This window comes from Struthio camelus, chromosome 17, assembly GCF_040807025.1.
Source record: "Struthio camelus isolate bStrCam1 chromosome 17, bStrCam1.hap1, whole genome shotgun sequence".
Taxonomy (NCBI): Eukaryota; Metazoa; Chordata; class Aves; order Struthioniformes; family Struthionidae; genus Struthio; species Struthio camelus.
Genome location: NC_090958.1, coordinates 13,070,618 through 13,090,821, shown reverse-complemented (window position 1 = coordinate 13,090,821; position 20,204 = coordinate 13,070,618). Strand labels below are relative to the sequence as shown.

Here is a 20,204-nt window from a genome sequence, read left to right as displayed (position 1 = left end):
CAGGGTTTAGCAGGAGGACAAGAATAGCAGAACTTTCTTTTTAACTGTACAGTAAGGCTTCTAGTTCTCTTGCAGAAGGTCTTCTTATGGTATATAACAGGAAAGTACTTTTTAGTCCTCCTATTGAATACTACAGAGCAATAAGTCTGAAAACTAACATACCAACTTTCTTTTCTTGAGAGATGATGGGGTTATTTTTATGATGTACAGCTTATCAATCAATTTATTTTATGGAAAGTAAATGTTAATGTTCAGTACTTCTACTGATTTTATGTCTTTTAATGTAGATGTGACTTTTTTTTTTTTTAAAGCATTATATAGCTGTATTGCTCAGTGTAGAAAACTGTATCAATAAGTAATCTTGGAGAGATTAAAGAAAACCATGCCTTGGTGTAAATGCTTACTTAAACGTCTTTTCTATTCTCAGAATTCATTTGCAGAAACCATCAAGTAACCAATTTTACCAAGGTTACTTCTTTTTCATCTTCCTATTGGAAACTAGCTACTGTTTCAAATGGATGTGAACGCCCCTAAAAGTTTAGATGCAGGCTACCTCCTCTGCCCTGTAGGTGTTACTGAAATCTCGTGTGGAAAAGGAGTTATGCACTAGTGCCTTGTTAAGGCAAAAGCATTCTCTACAATTACTTCTTTGTTCCAAAAGAAGCTACCATAACACACCTTAGTAGAGACCTAATTTTCAACACGGCACTGAATGTCCCACCCTGAATAGCAGGAAGTAAAACAAGGACATGTGTGGACATCAAGCATATTCAGACATCCCATGGAGAAAAACCAAACACTGCTCATCTACATATGTGCGTTTTGGAAACCACAATTGGAATGAATGGAAAGGGGTTTTGATATATTATACCAAAGTACAAGTTGGCATTTAGGACACAGAGTAAACCCAGTGAAGTTTTTGTCAAGACTCCCGTGACTTTATGGGCTCTAGGTCATAACTGTGAACATCCACAAAGACACAGTGAGGTTGACACTTTCTCCTCCTCAGATAGGAATATTCCTGTTTCCATTTACTTCAATCAGCTTTGGAAAGAAACCTCATATAAGGATTATCTAAACCTCTGTTACCTAAATAACTGAGTATGACCCCTTTCAGCTGCTCTCCCTGTGCCCCTTCACACGAATAATTTGAATGTGAACACCACCGAAAGACACAACAGCCGTTCAGTTTCCACCTGCCTGGGATGTCACCTATATCTCTTCCCCCAAAGAATTATGCTCAACGGAGCTGTATCATGTGATAGACTTACCAAATAAAGTAATAAATTAAATCTACAGTTGATCTAATATTTATATTACATTGATTCCTAGAGGTCTCCTCGTGCCACCTACAATTTGTATTCACAGGAAGAAACAGAACATGTCCGCATCACAGCTCTCAGCCTGGAGACAATAAAGCTAGTTAACGCGCAATTCTTTTATTGCATACTTTGTTTTTTATGCTGGTAAGGTCTACTGAGTCTCATGATGAATGATGATGTTTATTTATGGACATTTCTGTAGTCCTCACCACTGTAGCATATGAACACCTCAAAGTTTAATGGCTTCCTAAATTAACGACGTCTTCTGAGGAAAAGCATAAACCTGAAACATCGTGCTCTAGTTAAATTATAAATCTGTGCCACCACTCCTGAGCATGCAACTAAAAGTTACACTGAGGAAGCATGTTTATATGACGAATGCCCCTGTATTGAACATTCACCACCATGAAAGTGCTCTTCTTCCTAATCTTAGCCCATTTAATACAATTTTAGTAATATCCTCCACCTCAAAGAGCTGACCAGGAACAGCTATCTGCATCTTTCTGCCTCTGTTCAGGAGATAACGTGGCCCACACTTACTGCCATCGGGATGTTCCAGGCCATGTAAACGTGCGACTTGAAGTCGTCCATCCAGACCTCAGCAGCCCGCAGAGCATTGCGCTTTGCATAGTAATCAATGTCATTGTTGTAGGGTTTCTTTGTGCGTTCAATATGCGCCACGCGAGAGCAGGGTAACACCTCCATGCTTCCTCCACACTGCCACACCTGGGAGATTTTGAGGAAAAATAATGAAATTAATTTTTTTTTTCTTTTTGAGGTGATAGGAGTGCTTCTTTTCAGATGCTGTATGTAGAGTGTTCCCGAGGTTGGCTGAAGTACTGCAGGATGATTCAGCCCGATTGCCTGACTCAGCCGCTCTGAGGGTGAAACCCCTCTGCCTCTGCCCTGACTGCAGGCGCAGCCGAGGCGGTGCAGCTGGCTCTGGCAGGCACAGAAGCTCACGTGCCATAATTATCCTCGTTCTTCCCCGTAGCATCACTGTTCTTGGAATTATTAGGCAGAAAACAAGTTACAAGATGGTGACCCACAGGGACTAATTTAATCTGGCATTTGTTACCAAAGCGTCAATAAAATCAAACGAGCTGTGTTTGTTACTGCATACATGGGGATTACTGTCAGATCTCTGCATCAGCTAACAAACTTTTAGAAGTCTAAGTACGACTGTCAGAAAAATCTGACCATACGTGTCTACTGTACGTAAGCATCTCAGATGACCTACTCTACACCAGAGCCTTTTATGTAGGGATTTGAACATTACCTTTAGGAAAGAGAAGGAACAAATTATCCACACGTGCAATACCAATGGAAAAAAACATGGAAAATGAATTTATTTTCTCATTATAGGAACTTAGACTTTGACTGAGTCAAGTATTTTTTTTCTTTTCCTAATCTGGGCCCTACAGGCTTCACTGGTTGAGCGCAGCGACTCTCCCTTCACAGACGGGCTTTGCCCTGAGTTCTTCCGTGAGACACAAGCACTGGCTTTACCTGGTTGGAACAGGGCTTCCCTCGGACACGATCCCTGAGACTTAGACGCTAGTCTCGGCGCGCTAGTCTGCAAACCTGGCCATTAAGCAAAGCATGCGTTCGTTTAGCAACGGAGCCTGCCGCTGCACTCGGCAGCGTGCGCCCAGCAAACCCATTTCCTACGCAGTGCTCGTGGGCTTTGTGACGTGCACAGAAAGACGGCAGTTGCCTCTCAGCTTTGAAGAGGGGCATGCAAGGTCTAGGCCTTCCCCGTGGTCTCCTTCCACAGTGGGGTGAGCTAACCACCGTAGGTTTGCCTGCCTGGTAACGAAGAAAAGAGCAAACTCCTTTGGAGCACCTACTCAGTAAACCTACAGCTGAAGTTGGGTTATGCAAGAAGTGATACGTAACCGCTTCTCTTTCTGTCTCTGAGTCGGCGAAGATGGAAAAAAGTGACTGAGTTGGCGCTTCTCTTTCTATCTCTGAGTCGGCGAAGATGACTGAGTTGGGACTGTACCACCCAGCCTTTCCAGATACCACACTAACCAAACTGTGCCATTTTTTTCTTAACTATTTGCTGCCTGAACTCCATGGTGGGAAACAGAGTTGTTGTTTCCCCGGACCAGCGAGAGCCGGGGTCATGCAGGGTCAGTGAAGCTAGAGTGTTTCAGTTCCCTCAGGTCTGCACCTGGTATTATAGCCAGGCCGAAATAAATAAAACATATGGAAATATAAGCAAAAATCCATTGCATTCCAAGGTTGCCTTTTCCTGAGAATAAGAGCTCGCTTCCAAGCCAGGTGTACTCCACAACACCACCAGGGCAGCGCTCCGCATAACCTGCCTTTGCGGGGACAAAGAAATTGCTTGGGAAGTGGCAGATAAAATCCTATTCCCCGTTTTTTTTTTGTTTTAATACTTTGTTAGATAATATTTATTTGTTGCCTGTCAAACAGTTCTGCAGTAAATTACTGGCCACAGGAATTTGCATTTGATATATGAAATACATGGAAAAACCTCACTGCTCATAAATTTGGACGGACATATGCAGAGGATTTCCAGTGCAAAGGGGAAATGCTCCGAAAAAGAAAGGAATTAATTAATTTTCATGCTCAGAAGGGGAAATGAATGGTACACTTTGGTATACTGCTATTTGCCCAACCTGTCCTGGGAGTCAACTATTTAATGCACAGTACATTTTTTCTTTCTCTCGATACGGTTAATGACCTTGTAATTTTTATTTATATATTTTGGTACCAAGGGCAAATACATTATCTGAGCAACAGATTTATTTCCTTCAAATGCCAGCGCTTATGCGAACCTGAAAAGGAAAAGGTAATAAACTGCAACATTAAAGGAAACAGTTTAGCTCATCTATAAATTCAACACAAATAGTTATTTATCAGTGATAAACTCTCCCCAGATTAAATCCACAGAGAATTTAGACACCCAGCTGTGAAGAAAATGGGACAAAAAAGGCAGCAGCAGCCGCCTCAGGGCCGATAATGTGGCTCTTCGGGGCTCAGCAGTCGGCACAGATTCGCTCCACCCGCAGGTCCAGACTGCTGCACGCTGTCATCCAGCCACTTCTTTCCCTGCTCCCACCCCCATTTTGCTCTTCAAGACAACAACATCTGCTGAAAAGAGAGGGAAGAAACCTGCTCTTGGGAAGGAACCAGCCAGGAAATAGTCAAGGAAACTCTGCTTCCTCTGAAGATGCCCGTTCACCCCACGTGACACGTGGCTGGAGGGGGGGGTACAGCTTTCCCTGGGACACAGATGGGAGATGTTTCCCAGGGCGAAGTGGGATTTCCGCTCTCAGGGAACCTGACGTACAGCAGCGCAGGGTGAGGCGGCAGGCAGGTACCCCCACAGAGCCCAACAAACACCACTGCACTACCACTCCTCGTATCCCAGGTACGTGCCTGCTAGACTGCTGGCCATCTCTCAGGCCACGCCAGGTCTCTCCCGTTGCATTTCGTAAGAATCAGTGGTTGTTCAATGGAGCGTGGACATGATGCTGACTCCCCATCCCATCTCAGTGCTAAGTGCAGACTGAAGCCCTCATCCTCTCCCCCTCCAGCCCAATGACTACTTATTCTTACACAAAAATCAAAGTTTCAGTAGTACAAGCAGGGATGCGCACCCAAAACTGGCCTAGAACCCAGCAGTTAAGAGTGGTCACACAGGACTTAGATGAAGACTCAGGTCTTGCATCTGAATCAAGTAGCTGGGGTGTTTACCAGCACCCTCCCCTACACAGCACAGAGATACGGCGACTCCGAAAACCACTGCCTATCTGCCCTTAATTACAGGAAGTCTCTAAAATACAAGGAAGGATGACAGGATGACGAAGGTTCTGCTGCATGAAACAGACGAGAGAGAGGTGAGTCAGTGGCTGCCCCGAAACTGGTGGATTCTCTTCCTCTTTTCATCCCCATTATGTATTTAATAACCCATGTTTAACTGCATTAAATGGCCCATTTCTTTCCATATCTAATTCTGAAATTATCAAAGAAAAATAACTGCATTTATATAGCAATTTAACAAGCAGAGTTCTTTAAGTGCCTTAGTCTGGGAAGTAAAGTTACGGACAATTCAAACCCACACCTTCTGAGTGGTTTTGAATTCTGAGAATTCAGACCCACTAGTTCGCAGAGCAATGCTCAGCTTAAAGACAAATAGGATCTCACTCTCACAGCTGCCAAGAAGTCTTAATCTGATGCCCCTGACACCAATAATGCAGACCTAAGCTTTCCTTACTGACTTTATTGATGGGAAAAGCCGAACCATGCATCTTCTTTGTGACCATTGAGCCTATTCCTCCCGTTTTTAATTGAGATTAATACGATTTCAATGAGGTACAAAAATTACGAACAGGAAAGAGGTTTTATCAGTTGAGTTCATGGATGCCCAAATTGTTTTAGAAGTCTGGCCCTCAGCTCACCATTCCTGAAACAAAACCATCTATGAGAAAGACAGTGATGCCTGAGAGCTCCAGACTTCCTACCAGACTGGTGGTGAGAGCGCATGTAGAGCAGTAAAAGGGATTTATTTCTACCGTAAGCATAAAATGATGCTCAGTTCTCTCCAAACTGACTTGTTTCAGGCAATCTGTGGCGACCAGCTTCTGTACCTAAGACTCATCATCTGAGACAACACTGTATTTCCAACACGAGTTATTCTCACGCTGAGTGACCAACATCAAATGTGTGCACTGTGTTTCAAGGCCCATTTGCCAAGAAGTGGGAGTTGCACGGTCTCACCAAGCTGCCCTTGCTCTGGCCGCACACTGACAAGCAGGCTCAGCCTTCTGCACCCTGGGGAGAAGGAGGTCCCCAACACTAAACCCTCACCAGCATCACAGCGTGCACCCTGCATCGTAGGGCAGTGCCTGGGGCGACTGCACAGACAGCATCAAGCGTAGGTAGATAAAGGTTCAAAACGCCCCGGGGAAAACAGAGCAGTAGCTCTGGTGGACAAGCAGCAGCAGCAGCAGCGAAGCGAGGAGGCTTCTGCTTTGTACAGTCCTCGACTCAGCGCAGCTGCCGTGGCCCAGGGACTCCACTTGGCGCAGTGGGACACTCAGGAGGCGGTTTTAAGATGTGATGAAGTAATTCCAAGAGACACTCAATTTATTTGCTAATTGTAGTTAATTTCTAATTCCAGTATTGCTCTTTAGGCTGCTATAAACAAAATTGATAGCAATATAAATGTTACCATAGCTGTGTTACCTTAGCATTTTTACTGCTAATTATCTCAATCAACTTTTCTATAAACAGACATATTAAGCATTAAGGACAAGTACCCACATCAGGGATAAATTGCACGCCGACTAATAACGTTTGTGATTCGTACTACAATGATTTACCGGTGCTAACTGTTAGCTATTCCCGTACACCTGAAGTACGGCTGTCCTATGATAAAAAGTATTTACTGTATATCACACAACAGTCAGTTGGACAGCAGAGTCTATTCGCCAAAGCAAAACTGTGGCCATACATCACTGAAGTTCTCTGAATTTGAAGACAGGGTACATTATTTAAGAGCTAATAAATCTCTATGCTTTAATTATTGCAAAGCAAGAACAAACTTTTTGAAGAAGTACATTTTTCCCGAATTATTTGCTGTTGAATGATGTTTTCAATCTTTCTCTGAAGCAACGGTTACAAGAAAGAATTGACAAAACCTATCATTTCTGAGGAATTTTCTAGAACACTGGTTTCCTAAAAAATCCCCAAAAACTTTTAAAACAACTCTCAGCCAATTCTTCTTTCAAAAATGTATTTTGGATGAAACCGTCAACATCCCCAAATGGAAATACAATTTCAGAAAGAACACTTTTGACCAAAACCCACACATTTTGGGAATGGGATTCCCAAAGGAGGGGAGACAAAGTAAAATGCCCAAGTCCATCAAAACCCTTGGCTCTTTTGGCCGCAAAACAATTTCTCACCTAAAAACGTCAAACGAGAGGACTGGTCGCTATCGAAGCAGGATGAAGAGCTAGCTGGACTGCTGGGCTAATCAATTCTGAAGTCATGGCAATTTATCGAGAGAACACTGCTGATGCGGTCTCCAGCTCGGCAGGTCAGACCTATTTCCCATAGTGTCATGCTCTGCTGTGCAAGGTCAGAGCTCAAGAACATCACAGGATTTAATACTCAGGTGAGCCATTTGCAGCAGGATAGTTGCACTTTTCAAGGCTCTCGCACCGATTATAGGGAAGGCTCTCTACTCTACAGGGATTTAGTCCCCTGTATATTGAGAAGCACCCCATGTTACGTTCATCCTTGCTGGTCTTTAACAGGAAAAACGAGTGAGTGAAATGATTCAGGTTACTTCCAACCAGCAATGAAATTGCAATATTTTTTGGCCTTCTTATGATGCTTTTTAGCATATAGCTTTAGAAACGTTATGTAGGACATTATTTTGTATTACTGAGCCTAATGTACAGAGTTATTTAATTTGGCACAAATGATCTCAGTAAAAGCAAAATCAGTGGGTAAAAATGAAAATTGCACTAGTATGAATGCACGCTTGAGGAGACAGTTAACTCTCTTAATTTACAAAACGTAGACTGGAAAGAAAGATCATGGTCCTTAAGAAGTTTGTACCCTGCTATAAATTTTGCAGTCTAAACACTTTGCTGCTCAGCAAGAAAGAAAAATAAACGCTTCAGACTCTCATGCAGACATTTTTTCCATCAAACACAGCCTCCTTTCAAGCAGCTAGAGGAGACGTATCCAGAATGCTTACTGGTAGAAAGGGGACTTAATCGTGTGGGGGATTTGCTTCCAAATAATTGCCCCTTTTTAAAGATTTCATGGCCTCCTTTAATGGACAAATCAGTTCTGTCCACCAGTCTAAACATTCAAAGACTGCAGATGCCAAAGGAACTGCAGCGCAAATGGACAACCAGGCAATTTCCGCACATTAGTCTCCATCTCCTTTAAAACTAGCTGAGTAATCATCAGCTCACTTTTCTGAAAGAGAGCTAGGGTTAGACCACTCTGAGAGGTAATAGTTAAGGTTAGACCCGATTCATCTTTGGCCTCCTCGTGCAGTCCAGAGTGCCCTTCATCTTTTGCTCCTATTTTCATTTTCTTCTTCCCCTTTTCTTTTTTCTCCTCTCAGTTTTATCTAAAATGTAGAGAAATTGCTTTTATAACACAGCTGTTAAAGTCAGAAAGGAATTAGCAGGAACCGGTAATACCACCAAGAGAATTAGGATAGTAGATTGCCCTGCTCTGTGCTGTTGGAGGAGTGTCAGGCAGTGGAAGAGCCCTCTCTGCCTTCACATTTTAACTCTCTGGCTCAATTCTGTCATCTTCCTTTTCCCACCAACTGGCCCGCAAATACCTGCTGGTTCAGCATCCCTCTACCCTCCTGACGTTCCCCTTCGTTAGTCACTGTGGTTATGAAGACAGCTTTGTATTCTCCCTTGTTCAATAAGACCCCAGTATAAGGCAGAAAATCAAGGAATTACTGAAATTAGCAATAATCTGAGACTTCAAGCCCATTTTTCGCAGTTAGCACACTCTCTGGAGATGGTGCTATGAGGAACTCTGTACAACTTGTAACTCTGTCTTAAGCAGCTTTGGGTTTTTTCCGCTTCCAAAAATTCATGGTGCTTTCAGTGGTCCTTTGCTGAGAGGAAAAATGACTCTCTATGACTTCTGGCAGCAGGAAAGCCAGGAGAACTGGCTTCACAACATACATGTGGCAACAGAATCCCCTCTTTTGTAACTTGCCCAGCTGAAAGTACTATTCTGCATTTCTACCACAGCTTCTGCCAGAGGCAGCGCTGCACAGAGGTGGATGTTCAGCACATCTTAAAACTACATCCTTAAGCTAGAACTAGACTCTGATGTTTTATAAAGCAGTTCAGAAGTCCACCTGAGCAACTCCACACAGAAGTAGCCTTTCGGGTTTCAGACTTTCTTTTCTACACAGCGCAGGAAGCCAACAGATGGGACGGAAAGAATTTTCCGCCTCAGGTATCCCTGTTTTGTGATATCCAAGCACAGGACTTTTTAGAAGTCTGCAACTTCAATTTTTCTCCCGTTTTCAAAGCAAAGCTTATCAAAGACCTAGTGTTTCCTACCTGAGATGTTTTGAGTTCAGTTTGTCAATACCATCTCAACAGAAATTCAGGTAGACAACAGAAAAACAAGGTCCCAGGACTATTCACCAGCAGAACCCCATCAGTGCCTATCACAATAAAAAAATCACATAGAAGCAGCCTGGAAAACAACTGGAGGAAGCTGAAAACCAAGTTAGTGTTTTTCTTAGGAGATAACTTTCATATTTATGTAGCTATTTAGGCTGTAGAACTGACATAATCTCTTTGTTCGTTCAACACCATTTAGGTGATCTGGGAAACATGAGCTAGCTTTGAAATCTGGCTTCATTAGTATATACCAGTAGTGGATGTCTTCTAGACTACCTAAACACATCCATGGCTGGACCAGAAATTATTTTCCTACCATGAAAGAATTTTCAAGTATTCCAGAAATTTTGCTGACTTAAATTGTCAAGAATAATACAAACCTTAAATGTTTTCACCAGTTGATGCACAGGCCCCTTGCCACCAGCCTCTCTGCCCCCACAACCCCCTTCCCAAAATGTTTTGCTTAAATCGAACCACTGAAGATTTTGAGTATTTTTATTGCTCTGTGCTAAAAGCTTCCTTCACATAAACATATTTTGAACTGAAAGGTCAGTTTGAATGGAAACCCCAAACTTTTGTTACAAAAATAGCAAAGCACAAGGTTTTTACAACATTAAAAAAAATGCATTTATAGTGATTTGGAAACTTTGTCCAAACACAGCCTTTTCCTCAGAAGTATTTTGTTTTAATTTATTAGCTGCAAAAGCCTCAAGAAACTGCCCATCAAATTTTAAGGGGGCCAGCGGGCTCACACCTCTTCTCGAGTGCAGATGGCATGGAGATAAATACACCTTAAATCACCGCGACGGATCGTCCAAATGATCTGAGCCATTAAATTGCAGTTCCTCAAGGTGAAAAAAGCCTACGTACTTTTTGGCAAAAGCTGCAATACCCGAAGGGCAGGAGGACACACAGCCCAGGTAGGAAATTCACAACCACGTGTACCACTGGGCCCTTCTCATCTCCTCTGACAACACTGGGTAAAATAAAATAGCCACGCGTACAGCAAAGCTACGGGAAAACGCCGACTCTGGCGAAGGCAAACAGAAAGATAACGTTCAAGATTAAAAACACGCGTAGGAAGATGATACCACAGTTTGAGCCTCTCTCTAGTCAGCCACGGACCAACAAGGTCGAAGGCAGGAAGGATTCTTCAGAATAGACGAGAAATGTGTCAGTAAGATTTTTTTGCACCTGAAACCCAGGCGCTCTCTGGTGATCCTCCAGCCCTTAGCGGATGTGGTAACTCCTCTAATGCCCGCACGCGAAACCAAAGATTAGCAGGAATATAGCACACGTAGCATTGCTGCATCTCTGATACTGACGATTGACATAGATTGCTGAAAACTGATATTTCAAAGTGATTTATACCCTGACGTTTTCCTTTTTCTAACAGAGTTTACGGGATAGTCTTTCCTCCGCTCAGTGCTGACTACAGAGTCGCAGAGTTAAGCAGCTGTGCTAGATAAAGTGCCCCCTCTCTCCCTGATTTTTTACTTCACAAAGGAAGCTGTCTGAAAGCAGGGAGCTGCCATAATCAAAACACATCAAACGGACAAATTAATCACATGATCTCATTTTGTTCATGGACTACATTTTTATGATCATCTTTCAAGGCAGCCATAATCCTGGTTTAAAAGAAGTCCCAACTCTCAGCTCTCAAAACAGCCTCTGCCATTTAACGGTGCACTCATGAGGCAAGGTCTTTCCACACTGGGGCAAACCTCACATCGCAGAGACTTTTCAGCTGCCAAAAAGAGGACAGCAAAAAGGACGAAATGACAACCGAAAAGCCAAAGATCGTATATTCTGTCAAAGACCACCGGACAAACTTCTCGCCAACGCTTGCAAATTAAAGGACCCAAACAGGCCCTTCCTCCAGCGATCGCGGCCCCGTCTCCCCTGCAACCCCTCCCTTCGCTGCTTCTACTCCTGCGAACAGGGGCGTGTAGATAAACTGCTAACAGCAGACATACCTGTGTGACACAGCCTGCAGGAGAGCCTCTGTGCTGCCTGGACAGCCCGCCTCTGCGGCCGTGCAAACATCTAGCCGAGAGCAGCGTCGCCGCCCTGCGCAGCTGAGAACCTGCGGCATCGTTGCAGGCTGCCGCCCGGGAGGGGACCTTCCCCGCAGAGCTCTCCTCGCCCTCGCTCCCGGCTCGTGCAATTTCTACGGCACGAGCTTAACTTGATCAGAGACGCACAGACACAGAGGACAGAGCAGACCCTGTCATATGACTCATCAGTAGGTCTTTGGTGCCAGTATTTTTCCCTTATTATTATTTTTAGTCCAGTTGCCCAAACGATGAGTAATTGGAAGCTGGCTGCTTTTTCTGAAGGTACCGGGAGAGGTTGCGAGGGCATGTTGTTAGATCCTCTTGCAGAGTCACCTAGCGTGAGGCTGCGTGGCGGATTTAAAAATGAAACTTTTGCTTTGTGAAAAAAGTCAGAAATTCATTTCATAGATACTTGATTAGCCTTTAAAACGTTAGAATTCATTGGGATTTGACCTCTTAGTTTGCTTCCCTCAGGCTTTTCTAATATTTATAGATGAATTGCTTTCTGAGGAAAGAGGCAATGGGACTGCAATAATGTTCTTGCACTGAGACACTTAAATGACACCTTTTTTTTTTTTTTTTTTAAACTTCTACAGTGGCTCTTCAGCAGCAAATTTAGAGGTTGTCCTTCACATAGTCCTTAAGGGTTACACCGCACCTCAAACCAGCTGAGATCTCAGATGTGACAACAATGCAAAGAGAAAATCCTTCTGTTAACTCTCTCACAGAAGGAAATAGATGAGAGCGAAGAAAATGAAACACGTTCTAGGGAAACTTGCACTCAGCAGTTGCTATCTTGTTGTAGAGATAAACTTTATGAGTAAAGAAATAAATCAGATAAATTAACAGACTGGCTGCTATGGGAGGGGAAACATAGGATTTAGAGTGATATTAAAACTGCCCCATATACTTAAAACTGCTAATCCAATCTCCATAAACCCATATTCCGCACAATTTTACAAAGGATATTACACTTTTGACACGAGCACGTCTAGGGAAGAAACCAATTCCCGCGACTGCAGCCTCTCTGAACCAGCTTGGGGACGGGGGCGGACACAGCCAAATCTTCACGGAAACCAGACGGACACTGCACAGCCAGGCGCGCAGGAAGGGCCACGGTGGGGAGTTTTCCAAGGACTCCTGAGGCCGATGGCTCTGGCCAGGGCAGCGCGTCCCTGAGGGACGCTGGCTCTCCCCTCCGTGGAGGGCTCCGGTCTCCGCCAGCCCGTCCCGCGATGGAGCAGGCTGAGGCGGGTGATCCCCCAGCCCCAGCAGCGCGTCGGGGGCTCGCGGCATGGGAGTCGGCAGCGAAACAGCTAACACGGAGCGGGCGACCTCGCTGCCCGGGGCGAGGGAAGGCCGCACGCGCCGCACTGCCGACCCGAGGCGTGGCTACGCGCCGTTTAGCTGCCTGCAATCTCTGCAGTGCAACTGCTTGGGAACGGCATCAGGCTGTGAGGGGAGAGCAGGAATTGAGGGATGCGAACAGTCTGTCCAAGGGCAAGTTTTTAATGTTCAAAGACTTGTTTTTCTTAGCAAATGAAAGAACGGTGGCAGCCTCCAAATGCTCCAGGAGGAGTTAACAGCTCCCATCACGTAGATGACAGGCACAGAAAAGAGATCGCTTTGAGACATGCCCTTAAACGTCACAGACTACAGTGAGCAGCTCTGCTTCCTCCCAATTCTCCTCAAGGCTGAAAGCGGCTGCAGATGTCTCTTCCTGGTCTAGTACCAGATACACTGGTTTTTGCAGGCCCTAAACATTTTCCCTGGCATAACGTAAATGCAATTTGGTATCTCTAGTTTAGTTTGGCAATTGTCCTCACCAGATGCTACTCATAACATATTCTTTAAGAAAACATTTGATGAGAATAGTTTTCTGTCTTTTCACAAATTTACTCAACTTCTTCCCAAATCAAGAGAACCACTGTCAATCATTTCTGCACATCTGTCAGTGCAGACACTGTTTGTACTGTAACTATTAAAATTCAACAAATAGGCCTCGGGAAAAACGCAATCCACCTGGGACACATGAAATGGCATTAAAGATCACACAGTCATCCTTGTTCTTCACTTTTTATTCATGTGATTGCTTTAGGTTGCTTCTTCTCACTTATCCCAAAAGACTACAGAGAAAATCTCCCTCTAAATTCAGATCTCAGCAAGGGATAAAGCCACCTGTACTTTAAGCTTACACCAGAAAATCTGCAGCTGAGCTCCTGCAGCATTTAAGTCCTCAAGAAAAACCTGTTCTGCCAGACTCTGCACTTTACTAACCTGCAGCCAAACCCGAAACGCTGATGAGTCAAGTCAGAAACTTTTAATGAAACACAGGAACCAGTGCACAAACTGCCACAGTCCAGGGCTCCCTTGGGCGCTGCTCAGAGGAAACTCCACGCTGGATCAGCTGAGCACAGCAGCAGCCCAAGCCGGGCTGAAGCACACTGCCAGCTGCCCCAGAGGCAGTAGGGGCGGTGCAGGTCACGAGTAGGTGACCTTGGTCACACCTACTAGGGGAGCGAGCCTTGCTTGACAAGTGTGAGCATTCACATGGTATTTCCACGATGACTAAAACTCTCTTGCAGAGCGTAAAACTAAGTCACAGAGACCAAAACGGGAGCACTTCCTAAAAACATTGCTTATACAATCACTGCACTGACCGCATTTGCCATCCTCTTCTACACTGCCACTAGCAAGATCAGCATAGTCCTCAATCAGTCAGCTACTCCATCGCTGCCTGAAAAAAACACCAGAGGAATTCAATCTATAACCATGCTGGTATTTGTAATACAGCTTTCTAAACCTCTGACTTCCTTTTGGAAAGCCCTATCTAAAAACAGTAACCGACACGTAGCCACCGTACATCTTTGAGTCCTTAGTAATTTCATTACACTGAAGTTTGCAAGACTCCGCACCGAAAAAAGCGGTCCTTTAGTTAATGCAGCAAGGCACAGTGCTTTTGGACTGAGGTCAATTCGATTTATGCCCTAGTCAAGGCTTTCAGCGTATGTACCCTGCGAGCGAGAGCTCCTTCAAAAACGAACCTTTCTTCAGGAAACTCATCTCCCCAGAAAAGAAATGGTGAGCGAGGAGGACCAAACTTGTTTAAATCCCATCACAGAGCTAGGTAAATCACATCTCTGAGACAGAGCTAAAGCCAGACATCATATTTAGATTTGGGTTGTATTGAGGAAGTATTCTGTATGCACCTAGTTTAGGTTCAGGTTTGGGCTTTGTATCTGTGCTCAGATGGGGACTGGCTTCAGCCTTTGGGCTTTTGAGGGAAAGAGCTGTATTACATTTCAATTTCCTTCCCATTTTGATTTGGTATTTCAGGTAAATAGGGATTATTTCCTCTGGCAGAACTAGAGCAGAAATGAAAGCTCCAACCTAGAACCAAAATTAAAGGCCCTGTGTCAAATCTAGGTCCTAGAATTACAAAACTCACATTTGAGACTTCTGGGGTTGGTCTATTTGCAACATCGGATTTCAAACTTAAACTTTTTGAACTCAAGGGAAAAAGAAGAGAAAAATTTTTACCACAAGGTTGGAGTCTGTCACATCAGCGCATGTGCCAGCTCAATTCCGTCTCAACAGTCCCATTTCAATTAATTTTCTTCAAAATGGCAAATGAGGTGGGTTTCCACATTATTTTGGGTGTCTATCCTACTATGTCTGGGAGATAAACCAACAGGCAGGGAAACACATTAGCCTAAAACTAGCCAAAACCTCTAATAGCCTCTCTCCCCCCTATCGTCACCTCGGCTGAAAGGAAAAGACAAAGTTGTTGTTTTTCACCTTTTATTCCAGAGTAAGTTCTCAGCTTTCTTGTGTAATACCATTAGTTCACACCTTCAGCCTCACTAAAAGAATAACACTTATTGCATATTCAACCTCCAGTAAGAAGTCTGAGAAAGGATAAAATGCTTCCTGGCATTTTAGCTGAGACCACACGGAGGAAAAAAGAGTGGAATTTTTGATGCTTCCATTAAAATAAAGTCATTCTTGAATTAAAAAAAAATTGAAACAGACTGTCTAATGAAGCGATCACAAAGGTTCCTTTCAAAGGACCCTAAGTGGAGTCGTCCTCGTTTGTTTTCTCTTTCCACAACAGCCCCGTAAATGATCTTTGCATATTGTCTACGCTAAATCCTGCAGGGTTGATATTTTATTTTAAAGAAAAAGGCTTTTAGGCTGCTAGGCATTCATTCGGTGAGACCTATTATGCTTATTGTGACTCCACTGCAGAGCCAAGGGATTTACTATGTGCTCATTAGATCCTGCTTTGTTCCAAAACAATCTTTTACAATGCAAATTTTAGCATGCTGATCTACTTAGAATAATACATTCAAACAAAGCTTATTAAAATAAAAGCCTTCTCTAATGCAGAAACACTACAAACTCAGATTAATTACTAATATTTTAGACCATGAAAACATCTGGGGTCTCAGCCTGAATTCAGCTCTGAACGTGGCTATGAGAAGTCACAGTGATTCAGTATTACTAAAGGGCACAAAATAGTACTGCCAGACAGTCACAGAGCTCAGCGGCCCGGCAGATGGTATCGCACCCAAGGTGCTTTTGCAGCTGGCCCCTAGCTAGGTGGTGGACAATAGGGTGGATTCGTTGAGGTGCTAGAGCCTGACCCATCCAACCAGTGGACGGAGGTAGCCAGCAGAGATGCTTGTTTAGGACAGCTGAAGGAGATCCAGGAGATTCGAGGTGCTAGTTCCCCACAGCTCTGCTACATCACCTTCGGGAGGGCAGTGCCAATGATGAAAATGGAAAGAAAAAAGTAGCTGGAAGAAAAACGGCAGAACTGGGCAAAAGCAACCCGCTGAGTTCTGATGCTGGATTTTCAGCGTTTGGGGAGCTGGGCCAGTTCCCCTCTCTTGGGACCATACTCTTTAAATTCACATTTGGAACTGTGACCTGCAGACAGACTGATGATGCAAGGGGCACTCTGGTTTTTCAAAGCATTAATTCTTCCTCGTTCCTCCCTTGTGACCTTCCCAAGGGAGCACTTACAGGAATTATGAATATTATCATCCAGGAGATATATCAGATAACTCATTATTAATAGTTGTATAAATCTCACTAAGCCTTAGTACTTTAACTGGGCAACACAGATAATACAGCTGTAAGGAACAGTGTGAACCCATCTCTCGTAAGTACAGAAAACAGCCAGCCTGGTCACACTACATTAGAGCGTTTGCTCTTGTACTCTCATTAGCAGAGCTCAAGCTGGAGGTACAATGTACTCCGCAAACTGCTCTCTGAGAGTTAAACCATCAGAGGTGAGCGATAAAAGAAGAGTTAGCTAGCAGAAGTCATAGCGAATCATCATTGCAGTTTCAGACATCCTTTCCCCCACACCCATCCCAAATCAGCTCAGCAAACTAAACATGCAACTTATATTAAAAAAGAAGTCATCCGCTTATACCAGACAAGTTCATCTGGCTGGAAGAGATAAGTGCTCCCATAATTAATAAATGATTATTGCATTCAGATGAAGCCCTGTTTCACACAGATAAGTGCCAGATCCTTAATAGATGTACGATGTAGATGTAAGTGAGCATGACTTCCACTGGGTACGCTCATTTACTTAGCTGACAAACACACGCTTACGAGTCTCTTCCCAGGGAAGATACAAACCTCCCAGTGCTTTAGCAAGTTGCCTGAAGAGGCACAAGTGACTGCAACAAGCTACCTGGTAAGGAGAAAGAGAGAGCTGACCCAGACTGACTCCGGCACTGAATCATGTCTTTGAAGTTTGAAAACCATGCCGCTAATTTACACTAACCTTTCGCCTAGGCACAGCCACTCTTGGCAGCCACCTGCACGGCAGGTGGAACTTGGAGAAAAATGTCAAAAAGTCAGGTTTCACCACACCTCCTGACCCTACCGGTCTGACTAAAGAACAGTGCACACCTGGAATAACTGCTGGGCACCTTGAGGAAAAGGCACAAAGGCAGCGAAAAGGACGAGCAGACTCTGCTATTATGCCCTGCTCATTCACTCCGCTTAAATGCTCCATTGTTGCTATTAACGGACAGATAAAAACATTATTCACAAGCTGTGAAGTGACTGACTAAGCTGTTTCCTGTGAACAGATAGCACATCACCTAAGGGGCTGGTAAGGGGTTGAGATATGGGTAAGACCCAAAAGAAGAAAAAAAGCTGTTTGAGCTTTTGCTAGGCAATTCCCTAAAGAATCTGCAAATCCTAGGACTGCAAAGTAGGCTGTCACATTTGTAGATCTATTTGTTGCATCTCTGGGGAAATTTGAACTCGGGTGTATCACTGGCCAGAGGCTTGTAGCGGCTCTTCTCATTCCAGTTCTTCAGGACCGGTTACATTTCCAGTTACAAAGATTTAGTCTAAGGCTTGTTTCAGGTCACAAACTCTTTTGTTTGGACAATTGTTTTGTTTAGTCTTTTTGGTTTTTTGGTTTTGTTGTATAATGTCACCAACAGAAATGTATTGATGGTGACATATAAAAGAGTTTGTTAGGCATGTTTTTATTCCCTAAACTAAACAGGACACATTCCATCTAGCATAAGAACGTGGAAATACACATGCACATTTGGCAGTATTTTTCCCATGAGCTAAAAGTGTCCTCAGAATTGAACACTGTAAATATTAGCTTCAGCTTATTGGGAGGATAGTGTCCTGTGTTATTAAAGTGCTAAGCAAATAAGGGATGTTCTTTGTTTGCAAGAGATTTCTAGAAGTTAAATATATATATACATATAGATACAGATATAATTTCAAATTGAACCAAAAATGTGCTTGGCATTTCAAGGCATTTGGCAACTGAAAACACAGAAAGTTAGTTCATTTCAGGTCAAGCAAAATATTTTGTTTCAATAAAATTGGATATTTCGTGGAGAAAAGTTTCATGGATTTGCCTTCTCTCAACAGATGAATTCACATATTATATTTGATACTTTTTGTATTATTTTTCAAAAAAATTATTTGGAAAATTACTGTCCCATTACGGAATAAAAGGTGATGATTCGATTACAAAGAAAAAACTGACGTTTACCCTTCACCATTTTTATAACTTCTTTAATTAAGTCATTAATCATTATTCTCAATTCTTAGGCAGGGAACCTTCACACCAAACTTCTGCTCTGAGCAGATTTTAAAAAATCCCTTCAAGTCAGGGACAGTCTTGAAAACAATCCAAGTATGAGAAAGTCCATGCTTTGAACCAAGTTCATGTTCTCCACCTTGGACTTACCACTTCTGGCTAAACCTAAGAGATAGGTAATCTACAGCTAAAAGCACTTCACCCAAACTCACCTCCTGGGTCAGACTGCCCCTGTGGTGGACCACATGGTGACATCTAGCGCCCAGGTCATCGGTGGAAGCTCCATCCCTGTCCTCGGACACAACCGCACAGTGGAACTCAGCACAGGTTAGAAATGCTGCATATCATCATTCCTTGCTCTTACGCAGGGACTTTCATCCCGACACCTGAGAGCGATTTACAGACATCCACTGCAGGCAGGGAGAACGGCATCCCAATTTCCTAAGTTAGGAACTGAAAATGGAAGTTACTCACGCCTCCTCTTGCTGACTCCTTACGAAACTGCATCGCCTCCACGAGCTTTGTAGCCTGAAAAGGGCTGGAAGAGTTGGAACATCTCTGCACCTTGCCCAAACTCCCCACAGGCAGCTGGGGAGGACTTCAGAGCATGAACATCCCCCAGTCCCATCCCTCTTCACCCTTCCCTGGCCCTGCAAAGAATTAGTCCCCGTGCGTTCTACATATCTCTAGATGTTAAAAAGGATTATTCTGAAAGCAGCACAAATACACGCTTGTGAGCATGGCACTGCTTGACTTCGGTATCTAACAGTGCAAGTCAGGGCCAGTTTTATATAAATACAGGCATCAGCACAAAACTGAATGCAAAAGGATGTCAGATATGACCAGAAAAATATCGTGTTAGAATAAACATAGTTTACTTAATGACCTATGGCAGTTTATGTCCCTAGACAGCTGCTATAGTTTTTTCACTCCAGTTTCAACTACAGTTTGAGACAAAACAAAATAAAACCAAAAAATAAAAATGAAAAAACTGCCACACCTCTGTTACTCCAGTAATTTTTGATTTCTGGAGAACAGTAGAAGTCATTAAATACTACTTTGCTTCATTAAAGCCTGAATTTCCTAGAACTGAAAGAGACAGTGCCAAAGGATTAAGTCTTTCAGCATATGGCTGATGTGTTTTATCCCTGCTGGGTCACAAGGGCTCATTTATAGAGCTCCAGGTTTCATCTGACTATTTATTTGTGGAGCCTTTGTTGTAAACATTTTGGGCTGCCAAAGAAATAATCAAGAGTTTTTTCCTATTCTTCTTTTTCAACCTAGAGACAATTCTCTCTTAAAAAAAAAAAAAATCTTTTCTGGTAAAATGGAATGGATGGTAAAAAGCAATTACTGGGGCTGCACTGCTTTGCCTATCATCTGTACATGAATCTGAAAAAAATATAGCTCTACGTCACTTTTATAAAGGCACTTTTCTGGACTTTCACTTCATTTAATTTTGCCCTGGAGCACCTTTGCTGTGAGTAACGCAGAATACAATCCACTTGTCTGTCCTGTTGCCTCTAAATATTCTCTTTCCGTCTTCCCTTTGAGCCAGGCTGTCACAGGC

At 43.5% G+C, this 20,204-nt stretch overlaps 1 protein-coding gene across 7 annotated transcripts in view; it reads right to left on the bottom strand.

Moving 5' to 3' along the window:
* Positions 1-20,204, bottom strand: part of GALNT9 (polypeptide N-acetylgalactosaminyltransferase 9) — a 454,657-nt gene that overhangs the window by 16,437 nt on the left and 418,016 nt on the right. For all 7 annotated transcript variants that reach the window (XM_068911122.1, XM_068911123.1, XM_009666684.2 and 4 more), the window contains one exon: positions 1,863-2,048. In XM_068911122.1, coding sequence (XP_068767223.1) covers positions 1,863-2,048 — 186 coding nt within the window. The remainder of the gene's footprint in view (positions 1-1,862; positions 2,049-20,204) is intronic.